Source organism: Carlito syrichta, unplaced genomic scaffold (assembly GCF_000164805.1).
Source record: "Carlito syrichta isolate Samal-C Ts95f unplaced genomic scaffold, Tarsius_syrichta-2.0.1 Scaffold303083, whole genome shotgun sequence".
Classification (NCBI taxonomy): Eukaryota; Metazoa; Chordata; class Mammalia; order Primates; family Tarsiidae; genus Carlito; species Carlito syrichta.
The window spans coordinates 99,619-111,540 of record NW_007247179.1 but is presented as its reverse complement, the minus strand read 5'-3'; the positions used below and the strand labels follow the sequence as shown (position 1 = coordinate 111,540).

The 11,922-nt window shown below is 42.5% G+C and overlaps 1 protein-coding gene across 1 annotated transcript in view; it reads right to left on the bottom strand.

Annotated features, from left to right (window-relative positions):
• Positions 1–1,067: 1,067 nt before the first annotated feature.
• The window catches only part of RALB (RAS like proto-oncogene B), a 16,908-nt gene continuing 6,053 nt past the window's right edge, over positions 1,068–11,922 (bottom strand). Inside the window, exons 2-4 of the mRNA XM_008057632.1 lie at positions 9,675–9,883; positions 5,574–5,751; positions 1,068–2,631 (exon numbers count right to left, since the gene is read on the bottom strand). Coding sequence (XP_008055823.1) covers positions 2,512–2,631; positions 5,574–5,751; positions 9,675–9,883 — 507 coding nt within the window. The 3' untranslated portion in view covers positions 1,068–2,511. The remainder of the gene's footprint in view (positions 2,632–5,573; positions 5,752–9,674; positions 9,884–11,922) is intronic.

Here is an 11,922-nt window from a genome sequence, read left to right as displayed (position 1 = left end):
CCCTGTGTCCAGCACACCATTCCTCTCAGGGCTGGCTCCTTCAGGTCATGCAGTCTCACCCTATGTGTCACACCTTGGAGAAGTCCGCTGACCACCCAGCCTAGATCAGCTGTATGCCCTAGGGACATTTCCTATCATGTCACCCGGTCTTACTTTCATCAAAGCACGGACCCTGGTATCTTCGTTTACCTCTTTCCTCACTAAAGCATAAGCTTCAGGAGAGCAGAGTTCTTGCCCATCTTGGCCATCACCACATCCCCAGCACCTAGAATAGAGTCTGCCACTGACTCGGGGCTCAAGTAGTTCTAGAATACTTTAGAAAAATAATGCTAAGCCTGTGGACACAAAATATAACCTTTTAGTAACTATGTTTCAAATGTATAAGCAGCATTGCTTCCTTATTCTTCTATAGTAGAGAATTTCATATGTACAATACATTGTTAGGAAGATCCATTTCTGACTGCTACCCAGTTAAATATAATTTTAGAATTATACTAATAGCATATTCCAAGTATAATTTACATAGCATGAAACAAACCATATTCTCTTTTATTCATCTGTATATATTACAAATTTACCTACTCTTTTTTTTCTTTGATTTTTTTTTTTCTTTTTTTGGGTAGAAATGAGTTCTCACTATGTTGCCCAGGCTGGTGTTGAACTCCTGGCCTCAAGTAATCCTCCCACCTCAGCCACCCAAAGTGCTGGGATTATAGGCATGAACTGCCATGTCTGGCCCAAATTTATGTAGTCTTGACTAGAACGGATACCAAACAGGATAAAAATAAAAAGGTTTATTTCTGAAATTCAAGAGTGCAATTACCCTCAACTTTTTAAATTTTAAGAAGTGTGGTGATCTCACCCAAAGGAAAGATCAAGTTAAAATTACTGTTTATACTTATAATTTTATTTCCCACAATTCAATTCAAAGGACTAACTGAAATAAAGTTTGTCCAATAGTGCAGAACATCTGACAAGAACAACAATGAATAACTGTCAGTTCCTTGGATACTTGCATTTTACATGTATGACAAAAGGATAAAATAAAAAGGCTGAAATCCTCAAAGTCTATTTGTCTGCTTTGTTTTTTATTCAAAAAAAAGTCCATGATTCTTTGGGAGGTGATACAAGATTGTTTTCCAGGCAGATCACAATTTCTCCAGTCTCTGCAATAACCATAATGCCAAAGGCTTCCACTATCCCCACTCCCATTCACTTTTGGCACCTATGCATGAAATGTCACTTCTGAAAAATGGGGAAAATGTGCCCAATGCTGGGTTTTTATCACAGCGCTCCTTTCCTGATTTTTCTGATTACTGAATTTAGAACACTGATACAACAAGAAAGAGTTACAATATCTCATCAGTGAAAATTCTACTTCTAGTTCTATGGCTGTCTCGGGAAAGCATTACATTAGAAACAGCAGCCAAGTCTCAGAGGTAAGGAATGATGGCTTATCTTACCTGTCCCCACTTCTAATTTTAAATGTAGAATTACACAGCAATTCTGTGAGAGGTAGCAGAAGGTCTGGCCCAGGCTCTGGCTTCAGCATCTTAGAATACAACTTTAACTCATCACGTCTTTCAGAAGAATGTGTGTGACACTTAAAGAAGAGGCTTACTCGACCTTTGTATGCAAGTGACCATGATCAGGAAGGCAGATGCCTTCACAGTGGAGAAGAAGCGACTGGTAATGACGTGAAGACTGAGCCAAAGAACTTCAAAAAATAGAAATGACTGGAGAAAAGGGGGTCATTTACCACGCACAATACTCTTGAGTCTTCACTTAGCCTACCAAAAAGAGTTCCTTCAAGAAAATCAAGTTGCTATCACAGGAGAAAAACAGTCAACACAGACTATTACTGGCCAATATTTAAGTACGAAGAAAGCAATTCACAACTTTCACAATTTTTCATATGTGAGGAGGATTCATAAGCTTGGTATCAACCTATTCGGCACAATTCAGATTCATTTTTTAGCTATCCTTCAACATGGCATTGCCAAGAAACTTATCCAAAAACATCTGTGGATTGTTTTCATTGTCATTAAAGCTAAATGGATTTTATTCAGCACTGCTGCTAAACTGATGAAGGTTGGGGGTGTCTTACTCCACCTCTTCCAAAACCTAATAAGACATTTTTGTTTGGGAACAAAAGATGGTCATGTTATAAAACCAGGATGAAAATAAGATACTCTGACTTTTTCTCTGTAATTAACACTTGACTGTTTTCCACCTGCAGCACTACATAACTAGTTAAGCTTCTGAGAGGGAAGGAGGCAAGAAAGAAACTCCGAAACCTCCTGACAGAGCAGCTGTCCTGCTGCATGAACCACGGCTTATTTCTTCTGCCAGTCACTGAGTCGCAAGTATTTTTCCCCATTTAAAGAAGCACGTGAGTGAGTGAGACGGGGAGAGCAGGAAGCACAAGCAAGAGTCAGCTCCAGCCTTCTCTCCATGAACCCAGCCCCATGTCCTTTGCGACTACACCGACTTCAGCCACCATCTTGGTGTTCACAGTAAGCAACACCTCTCTTTAAAACTTTTCTTGTTCTTGCTGCTTTTCTTGCCATTCTTGTCTTTGTTTTCTGACATCTTCTTTGCTCTGATTTCTCGCATTAGGTCGAAGAACACCTGGGGGTAGGGAGAAATGGGTCAGAAGAATAGGGAAGAAAAAAATCATTTAATGATGTTTCCATTAATCTGACATTGTGAACATATCATTTAATGACTTAATGAAATAATTCAACTAAGAATCATATGTAGTTATTTTTTAGAGCATAAAGCCAAACTTACTTTTATACCATATGCCAACAAAAGAAGGATTCAGAGCAAGAATTAACCCTGAAAACATTTTCTAATTACACAAAGGAAACATCTCTGCTCATATCATGCAATGGTCCAGCCCAGGACAGACTCATCATTCTGTTACTTCCACTCAACAACTAATTAAAAATGATAAAATATTTTATTATGGTAATTTAATGAAGAGTAAAGCATGTTTTCGCGTAGAACAGGTCTACAACAGTTTGTGAAATTTACAATGATCAAGACAACAGAAATCAGACTTTCTAGCATTCCCAACCACCAGAAAAAGGAAGGAGGACATGAGCACCTGCTACTGGGCGCTCTGTACATCTCTGTATTTCATTTAAACATCATAACGGCCCTCTTAAGGTTGAAATATTATGCATGACAGCTTTTCCAGCAGAACCCTAAGAGCAGCCCTGGGAAGGCGCTGGGTGGGAGGAGGAAGGCATAAAGTATCAACAAACTAAGACTCCTGCACTAGGAAGCCCAGGAGAGGTAGGGAGCGAGATGTCCTTCTGGCGACACCATTCCTCTCCATGTACAACCCCTACCCCCCACCCCAATGCTCAGAAACAACCACTCCTCCATTCCTTGTGATGTCAGCTGAGAGGAATTTTATCAAGAACTGATGAGACTTGTCCTTTGAATGTCAGTGTGTTATTTAGATACGGATTATCATTTGTTACAGTAGTTTGGGTTTTGCCCTCTGCTGCCAGCAATCATGCCAGAGAACTGATTATACCCAAGCAGACAAAATATGCCTCCCACAAAGAGACACTGAAGATTTCTCTTAGAATGACGAAGACTGAAAAGCATGAGATTGAGCACGGACTTTTATCTCTGGACACTCACAGAAAACCACAAGCTCCTATCTTTTACTTTCCTGAACATGCCTCCTTCTTGGTGAAAAGCAAGACTGAGCTTCTGGAGCATGGGACTCCACCTGCACTGACTGCCAGCTCCAGACACAGAAAAGTACCCCCACCCCCAGCTAGATCACTGACTGCCAGCTCCAGGCACAGAAAAGTACCCCCACCCCCAGCTAGATCAGGCTGACTTAAGCACCCCTTCTCGCCAGCCTCTCGGGAAAGAACTCCGCTCATAAAAGCAAGAGTGAACAGCTTCAGATGTGATGGGTTTTCCTTTGTGTCCGAACAGCAAACTGCAGGAGGAAGAGAATGTGGCATGAGTCCAACTCAAAATGATGACAACGTTGTTCACGGTGGATCTTATCACATCTTTCATGTAAATTCCTCACGAGTGAACACAATGCTGCCAGTCATAAGTTTCTGCTGGTTCCTGTTTGGCAGGTCAAGCTGGTCTAGCGGAGAAGGGGGGGACCACAGGGGCTGCGCTACTGGCCCCCCCAACCCCAGCTGAAAATACACGGAATTCCAAGCCCAGCACGTCCCCTGATTTTCCTTAAAGTGAGGCACATGTCTGGATTTCCGGTGGGCTTTCCGCAGCTAGGCAATAAGTTGATTTTTTTAAGTGGTTTTGAGAAGCACAAGAATCCACAGAAGAGCTGAGAGATAACAGTATTTTTTAAAAAGTAGCTGACAGCTGAACACGTTTCACATTGCAGATTACAACGAAAGGGATTTATGTTGTGGGATGTATGTTTCCTACATATCCTATATGCATGTGTCCTAAGAATATGTTTGTGTGGATGATACATTCAAACAGATGTATGTTGACACAGTATTTCTCAAGTGAACCCCTTCTAATACTGACATTCTAAATACCAATGTTGTTCCAGCATCACCTCAAGCTAAAGTAAAGCTTGGATCAAAATCTCTCCTCCATTAGGTAAAGAGGCTAGGGGGAATTATTTCTCCCCAAGAAAAAAAAAACAGTCGAAGGGACCTGGGGGCTGCAGGTGCTGACACTGCGTAACAGACAGCAGACGTAACCACTGCTTGGCTGCCAAAGTGACACATGACACCTCTGCCTAGATTTTAGAGGATCCTGGATCATGCAGTGAGGACTAGCGAACAAGGGAAAGGCAGAAGGAAAGGCTTCGTCCTTAAGGCTTAGCTGAAAGATTTTAGCTGTGTGGCCATCACCTTGAGCCGTAACTGGAAAAGGAAACCAAAGCCTAACAACAGCAATCCTTGATAGGGGGATTTTCAAGCAATCCTTGATAGGGGGATTTGTCAGCATTCATCATTGTCAAGGTCACCCTTTCATTAGCTTCAGAGGTTTAAATGAGAAATTGTCCTGGGGATGGGATAAGAGAGAGAAGAGACCCTAAGAGCTTATTCCTGCGAGCAAATAGCATTCAGCGGCTAAACTATGAAGGCAGACCTTGGCTCTGTCAGGAGACAGTAGGTGAAACGCACAAATGTATCACTAACCCAATGAGAACCAAATCAACCTCTGTGCTTCTTTCAGGGCCACCTTCAGGGGACCTCCCAAGAAGGCCCCCAGCCAGCCCCACTCCTAAGAGCAACAGGCTGTGGAAGACAAGAGCACAGGGAAGCTGACGAGCTCTGTCCTTGCAGCACAGCCCCACAAAACAATGGCCTCGTCCTGCCATTCTTCCAGGACTACACTCAACCAAGCCTCATGACAGAGCACAAGGACTCTGTGGGTTGTCTTAAATCCAAGGCCAACCCTCTTAATTTTCCCCATCATAACGGCTTAGACATCTGGAGAAACCAGAATCTTCACCTGGGTCCCATAAATGGCTCCCACAAAACCAATCAGGTGAGATTGTCTGCATTCTGCCATCTCCAAGAAACGCGCAGCGCGCGCATGCCTACCTTGTCCACGTTGGCCCGAGTCTTGGCTGACGTCTCCACATACTGCACACCCCACTCTTCAGCCTTGCCCCTGGCCTCCTCCACGGGCACCTGCCTCCGCTCCTCCAAGTCAGACTTGTTTCCCACAACGAGCAAAGGAATTTTATCTTCTTCAGCCTTAACGCGGAGAATCTGTTCCCTAAGGTGTCACACCAAACACACAGCTGAGAAAGCTAGAGTAAGAACCCAGTATCCTGGACCCATCTAAAATAAAAGGCTGTCCTAAGGCAGAAGAAAAACTGCCATGGTCAAGGCAAGAAAGCACTCCCCAGAGGCAATTAAACCAGACAAGTGTTTTCAAAGCCAGGTTCTAAATTTGCCGACATCAGATCACCTGGGGTGCTTATTACAAATGCACATTTCTGAGCCTAACAGTCCTACAGAAGTAGATGACTGGATAAGAGTCCAGAACTCTGCATTCTAAAAGGGTCCCCAATTCATGCTTATGCACCAAAAAAAAAAAAAACAAAACAAGAAAAAAAAGCTGTGAAATCTCTGGGATAAAAGCAAGCTGAAGGAAGTATCTCCATAAAATGCTTAGTAATTTCTCTGAAAAAATGGTAAGATTCCTTTGTGACAGTAAAACCTATGAAATCCAGTGTTATTCATATGGAAGGTGGCAGCTTATTAGTGGATCACAAAAGTCAATTTAGTGGGTTACAGCCAGCAGTTTTTTTCCCCCATCAGTGAAACAGAATATCATAAAACAGAACTGAACAAAACAGAAATATCCAAGGGAATATCAAGTGGTAAAGGTAAGTACCACGTTGTGCAACTTGTTTTAATTAGATCTGCATGTACATATACCTGCCTCCAGTTTCCATTTAAGCACAATAAATGTTACCGGCAACAAAATGGGCACAGACATAGCAGGCAGTAATCATATCTCAATGCACATTATTTTTCTACTACAAAGTGAAAACAATGAAAGGAAACACCCTATGGCTTATGGAAGAGTATTTCAAAAACATCTTCTCTGAAAAAACCATTATCTGTAGCAAATTAAATTTCATCTCTACTAAAAATCATCAGTTGTCTAAAAATATGAATCAAAACCAAAGATTAAAAATATTAAATATTCCACTTGGCCCAATAGGGAAATTTCAACTTCACATTCCAATACATTCTAAAAAGAGTTCCCTCCAGAAATGTATTTCGTGGAGATGTGCATTGATTTTTACATGATAAAGGGTAACATTTCACAACAATACAAACAAAAGAACTAATTTCTCTTCTTTCTTGTTTTTTCTTCTAAGGATCCCTCTTTTCACACAACAACCAAAACCCTTTTCTTTTTTTGTTTTTTTGTTTTATGTTTTTTGGGGGGTTTTTTTTTGTTTGTTTTTTTTTGAGTTGGAGTCTCACTCTGTCACCCAGACTGGAGTGCAATGGCCACTCCTGGCCTCCGTAGCCTCGACCTGCTGGGCTCCGGCAATCCTTCTGCCTCAGCCTTCCAAGTAGCTGGAACTACAGGCGCACACTACCATGCCTGGCTAATTTTTGATTTATTGTAGAAATGAGGTCTCGCCAAGTTGCCCAGGTGGGTTTCAAACCAGTGGGCTCAAGCAATCCACTCACCTCAGCCTCCCAAAGGTGCGGGATTACAGGCTGAGCCCCCGAGCCCAGATCAAGTATCCTTTAAAAGGTCCAAAGGAAGGCCTCAGATAAGCCTGTAGAGTGGGAGGGTGTCTCAGTGGTTACACTTCATGGTTTTGGATCTTCAGTGGGTCGAATACCTCAATTCTCTGGAAATGTAGTGTGTATATTGTGGTGATCAGTTAGGCGTCTAGAACTCATTATGAGAAGTCCTGTTGATTTGTAGACCTTTCAGACATACTTGGAGGTTTCTGTATCTGAATATAGCACATGTATTTATAATTTTGTTTGCGTCCACATAGTCCTATTTTTATGCCTCCTTGGGGATAAAACCGGCAGAGGCACACACTGTCTTATTTTCCTCCCTGTCCTGAGCCTTTGGAATTCCCGTTGCTCTGGGAAGCACTGGGCAGGAGAAGAATCCTCTCCAGAGGAGAGAGAGTGCTACCACACGCACACAGACCACACAGTGATACTCATGTGTTCTCATGGAGTCGGAGCAGAGTCTTACTTCATCTTGGAAAAGGATTTTGGAGCTTGGAAAAGGATCTCTACAATAAATCAAAAATGAGCCGGGCGTGGTAGCGCGCGCCTGTAATTCTGGCTACTCGGAAGGCTAAGGCGGAAGGATTGCCAGAGCCCAGCGGGTCGAGGCTGCGGTGGCCGGGAGCAGCCGCTGCACTCCAGTCTGGGCGACAGAGTGAGACTCCGACTCAAAAAAAAAAAGGATACTTGGTTTTCTCACTGTCACCTTTGACTGATGGCCTCACTTTCTGACCAGAACTTGCTAAAAAAATTTTTAAATTACTGAGTGTTCTTTTGTTTAGTTTTCTCTTTCGTTCTCTGCTTCCTAAAATAAAAAGTCATCTGGATAGGTATGTTTACAAAGAGAACAGACTTTTAAAAATATAATTGTGTAAAACAAATGAGAAGGATATGGGATATGAAGTTATAATACAAACACTGGTAGGAGTAAGAAACGAGTTCTTATTTATAATCCACAAATGTATACAACTCATCTGAAAAGAGAGTTACAGAGGATAAGAAGTATGCCCAAAAGACTCACTATTTCCTTATAACACAATGAACGTAAGGTTTCTTTAACTGCCACATTTCAAAATGGATTATAGCAGTGAATATTCTATTCACTATGTCAGCAACATGAGCCCACACTGTGACAGGGTCTGGGGACACCATGGCAGATAGCCATGGCTCCTGCCAGTATGAAATTCATAGTTTAATGCATTTCATTTCATTTCACAACTAACAAGTGCATTTTCTTCATTTTCCTTTTTTTTTTGACTTGGAGTCTCACTCCGTCACCCAGACTGGAGTGCAGTGGCTGCTCCCGGCCACTGCAGCCTCAACCTGCTGGGCTCTGGTGATCCTTTCGCCTCACTCTTCCAAGTAGCTGTAACTACAGGCGCGCGCTACCACGCCCGGCTAATTTTTTTAAATTTATTATAGAGATGAGATCTCGTCAAGTTGCCCAGGTGGGTCTCGAACCAGGCAATCCACTCACCTTGGCCTCCCAAAGCACTAGGATTACAGGCTGAGCCACCGAGCCCGGCACAAGTGCATTTTCAGAGGGAAAAAAAAACAGAATCTCAATGTTAAATAAACTTGCCCATGGTCATAAAGCCAGGAAGGGGCAAGGCAGAGATTCATACCAGGTATATCTGATTCTAAACCACTTTCTTTCCTTTCCACTATGCTCAACATCCTCACTGCAGCAGCAAATGGTCATTCTGACTCACATCTTTTCCTCTCCTATCAAAACTTCATAAACCTCAGAATAGACCAAAATTACAGTAAAGTTACAAAAAAGATAGAGTTAACACATCAATCACTGTCTCTCAGGAATTTTTTTTTTTTTTTGAGTTGGAGTCTCACTCTGTCACCCAGACTGGAGTGCAGTGGCCGCTCCCGGCCACCGCAGCCTCGACCTGCTGGGCTCCGGCGATCCTTCCGCCTCAGTCTTCCGAGTAGCTGGAACTACAGGCGCGCGCTACCACACCCGACTCAGTTTTTATTTATAGTAGAGATGAGGTCTCGCCAAGTTGCCCAGGTGGGTCTCGAACCCGTGGGCTCAGGCAATCCACCCACCTCAGCCTCCGAAGGCGTGGGATTACAGGCTGAGCCACTGAGCCCGGCTCTTTCAGATTTATATGAACAAAGTTGCAGATTCTTGAATATATGGACTAGCTTCATCCTTTTTCAGAGACAAGATTCCTAAGATAATTTACATTCGGAAGTCATAGAACAGGGAAGCCCAAGGAGATTACAACAATAGTGGTCTATAATGTGCCAAGATTCAGAAAGCCCCAGGAAATTCTTAGACAGAATTCTGCCTAAGAACAAGTCTGACACTCTGCTATTATACTCAGCCCCAAATTCCTTCCATGCCTAAGACACATGAAAAAGGCAAAGCCTCCTGGGCCTTCAGTGCTCTCATTTCAAACGCACCTGAACTCGGCAGTTGCTGTAAAGGACTCGTGTTCTGTAATGGAGAACACCAGCAGAAAGCCTTCCCCACTCCGAAAGTAGTTGTCACGAATGGCTGCATAGTCCTCTTGTCCGGCGGTATCCAGAATATCTATCTGGACTTCTTCTCCGTCAAGAACCACCTTCTTTCTATAACTGTCAGCTTTGGTAGGTTCATAGTCTTCTACAAACTGGGGAAATCAACAACATTGTCAGTAGTGAACAAAGTCTTAAGGGAATAAAATCTGCCAAAAAATAAAATTCGTTATGTGGGTACTTTACACCAAGTGAAGATCCCTTAGCATATAAGGCATTATAAAATAAAAATAACACCGTGTATAACATTTATGTTCTCTATAGATCTCAACTCTACCATTTTTTATTTTGTTTTTAAATGACTGGGGCAGATATCTTTTTTTTTTTTTTTTTTTTTTTTTTTTTGAGATGGAGTCTCACTCTGTTGCCCAGGCTGGAGTGCAGTGGCATGCTCATGGCCACCCCAGCATCTACCTGCTGGGCTCAGGTGATCCTTCTGCTTCAGTCTTCCAAATACCTGTAACTACAGGTGGGTGCTACCATGCCCGACTAATTTTTTGATTTATTGTAGAGATGAGATCTTGCCAAGTTGCTCAGGCTGGTCTCAAACCCATGGGCTCAGGCAATCCCCTTACCTCAGCCTCCCAAAGTGCTGGGATTATAGGCTTGAGCCACCACACCTGGCCAGATATCCCCATTTTAGAGATGAGGGAACTAGGCAATGTTATTGCTAGTATAAAGTTATAATACAAACACTGGCAGGAGTAAGAAATAGGAGTTCTTATTCATAATCCACAAAAGTATACAATTAATCTGTAAAGTAATTTAGCAAGATGTAGCAGGAGGTTTTTAGTGTTCTGAATTTTTTGAAAAAGGAATGAAGTAGTGATATGTGCTGCAACATGGATAAACTTGCAAACACTAGGCTGAGAGAAAGAGGCCAGACATAAGGGCCACATAGTGTACGATTCCATTTATATGAAATGTCCAGAACTGGTAAATTCCTAGAAACAGAAAGTGGCCGCCAGAGACCAAGGGAGGGGCATGAGGAAGCAGTAAAGGGGAATGACTGCTGCTATGGAGGGTTTTAGTTTTCTGAGCGATAAAAATGATCTAAAATTAGATAATAGTGAGGTTGCATGTCTGTATGAATATACAAAAGACCATTAAGTTGCACACTTTATTTATTTATTTATTTATTTTTTGAGTTGGGGGTCTCACTCTGTCGCCCAGACAGGATTGCAGTGGCACGCTCCCGGCTACCGCAGCCTCGGCCTGTTGGGCTCAGGCGATCCTTCTGCCTCAGCCTTCCGAGTAGCTGGAACTACAGGCACACGCTCCCATGCCTGGCTCATTTTTTGATTTATTGTAGAGATGAGGTCTCGCCAAGTTGCCCAGGCGGGTCTCGAACCCGCGGGCTCAGGAAATCCACTCACCTTGGCCTCCCAAAGGCGCGGGGTTACAGGCTGAGCCACTGAGCCCGGCTAAAAACTTCAAATAATTCTGAAAGTAATGGAATCAGAAGAATTTCCTCATCATAACTTTATCATTTTCGGTAAGAAAAATGGGATAGGATTCCTTGTGCCAGTGCCTTTTTTGAGAGGAGTCTGTGATAAGTTGGATTATAGAAATACTTTTTGGCATTCTTCTTCCTTCTAAGTACATAGCAATTGATTTTGTATTAAAATATTTTAAAATTATTGACAATTTATCTACATTGTCAGAAGGAATTAAAATATCATTAAATGAATGTTTTAATTATGTCTTTTTACTCAGATTCTGAAAAAGACTGTGTTATTTGTGGTGGAGGACACCTGTGATGATCACTTTTGCATGTCAACCTGACTAGACCATAGGATGCCCAGACATTTGGGCAAGGTTTATTTTAGGTGTGTCTGTAAAGTTTATTTATAAGTGTTTCGGTATAATTTTGGAGGAGATTATCATTTGAATCAGCAGACCCAGTAGGTTACTCTACTAATATGGGTGGGGCTCATCTAATCTGTTGAAGACACAAGTAGAGCAAAATGGCTGAATAAGAGGGAACTTGACCTGCTTGCCTGCTGAACTGAGACGTCAGTCTTTTCCTGCCCTCAGACAGATGGGAATTTACACCATGGACTCCTGGGTCTCAGGGATATTGAATTCATGCTTTCTCTCTCTCTCTCTCTCTCTCTCTCTCTCTCTCTCTCTC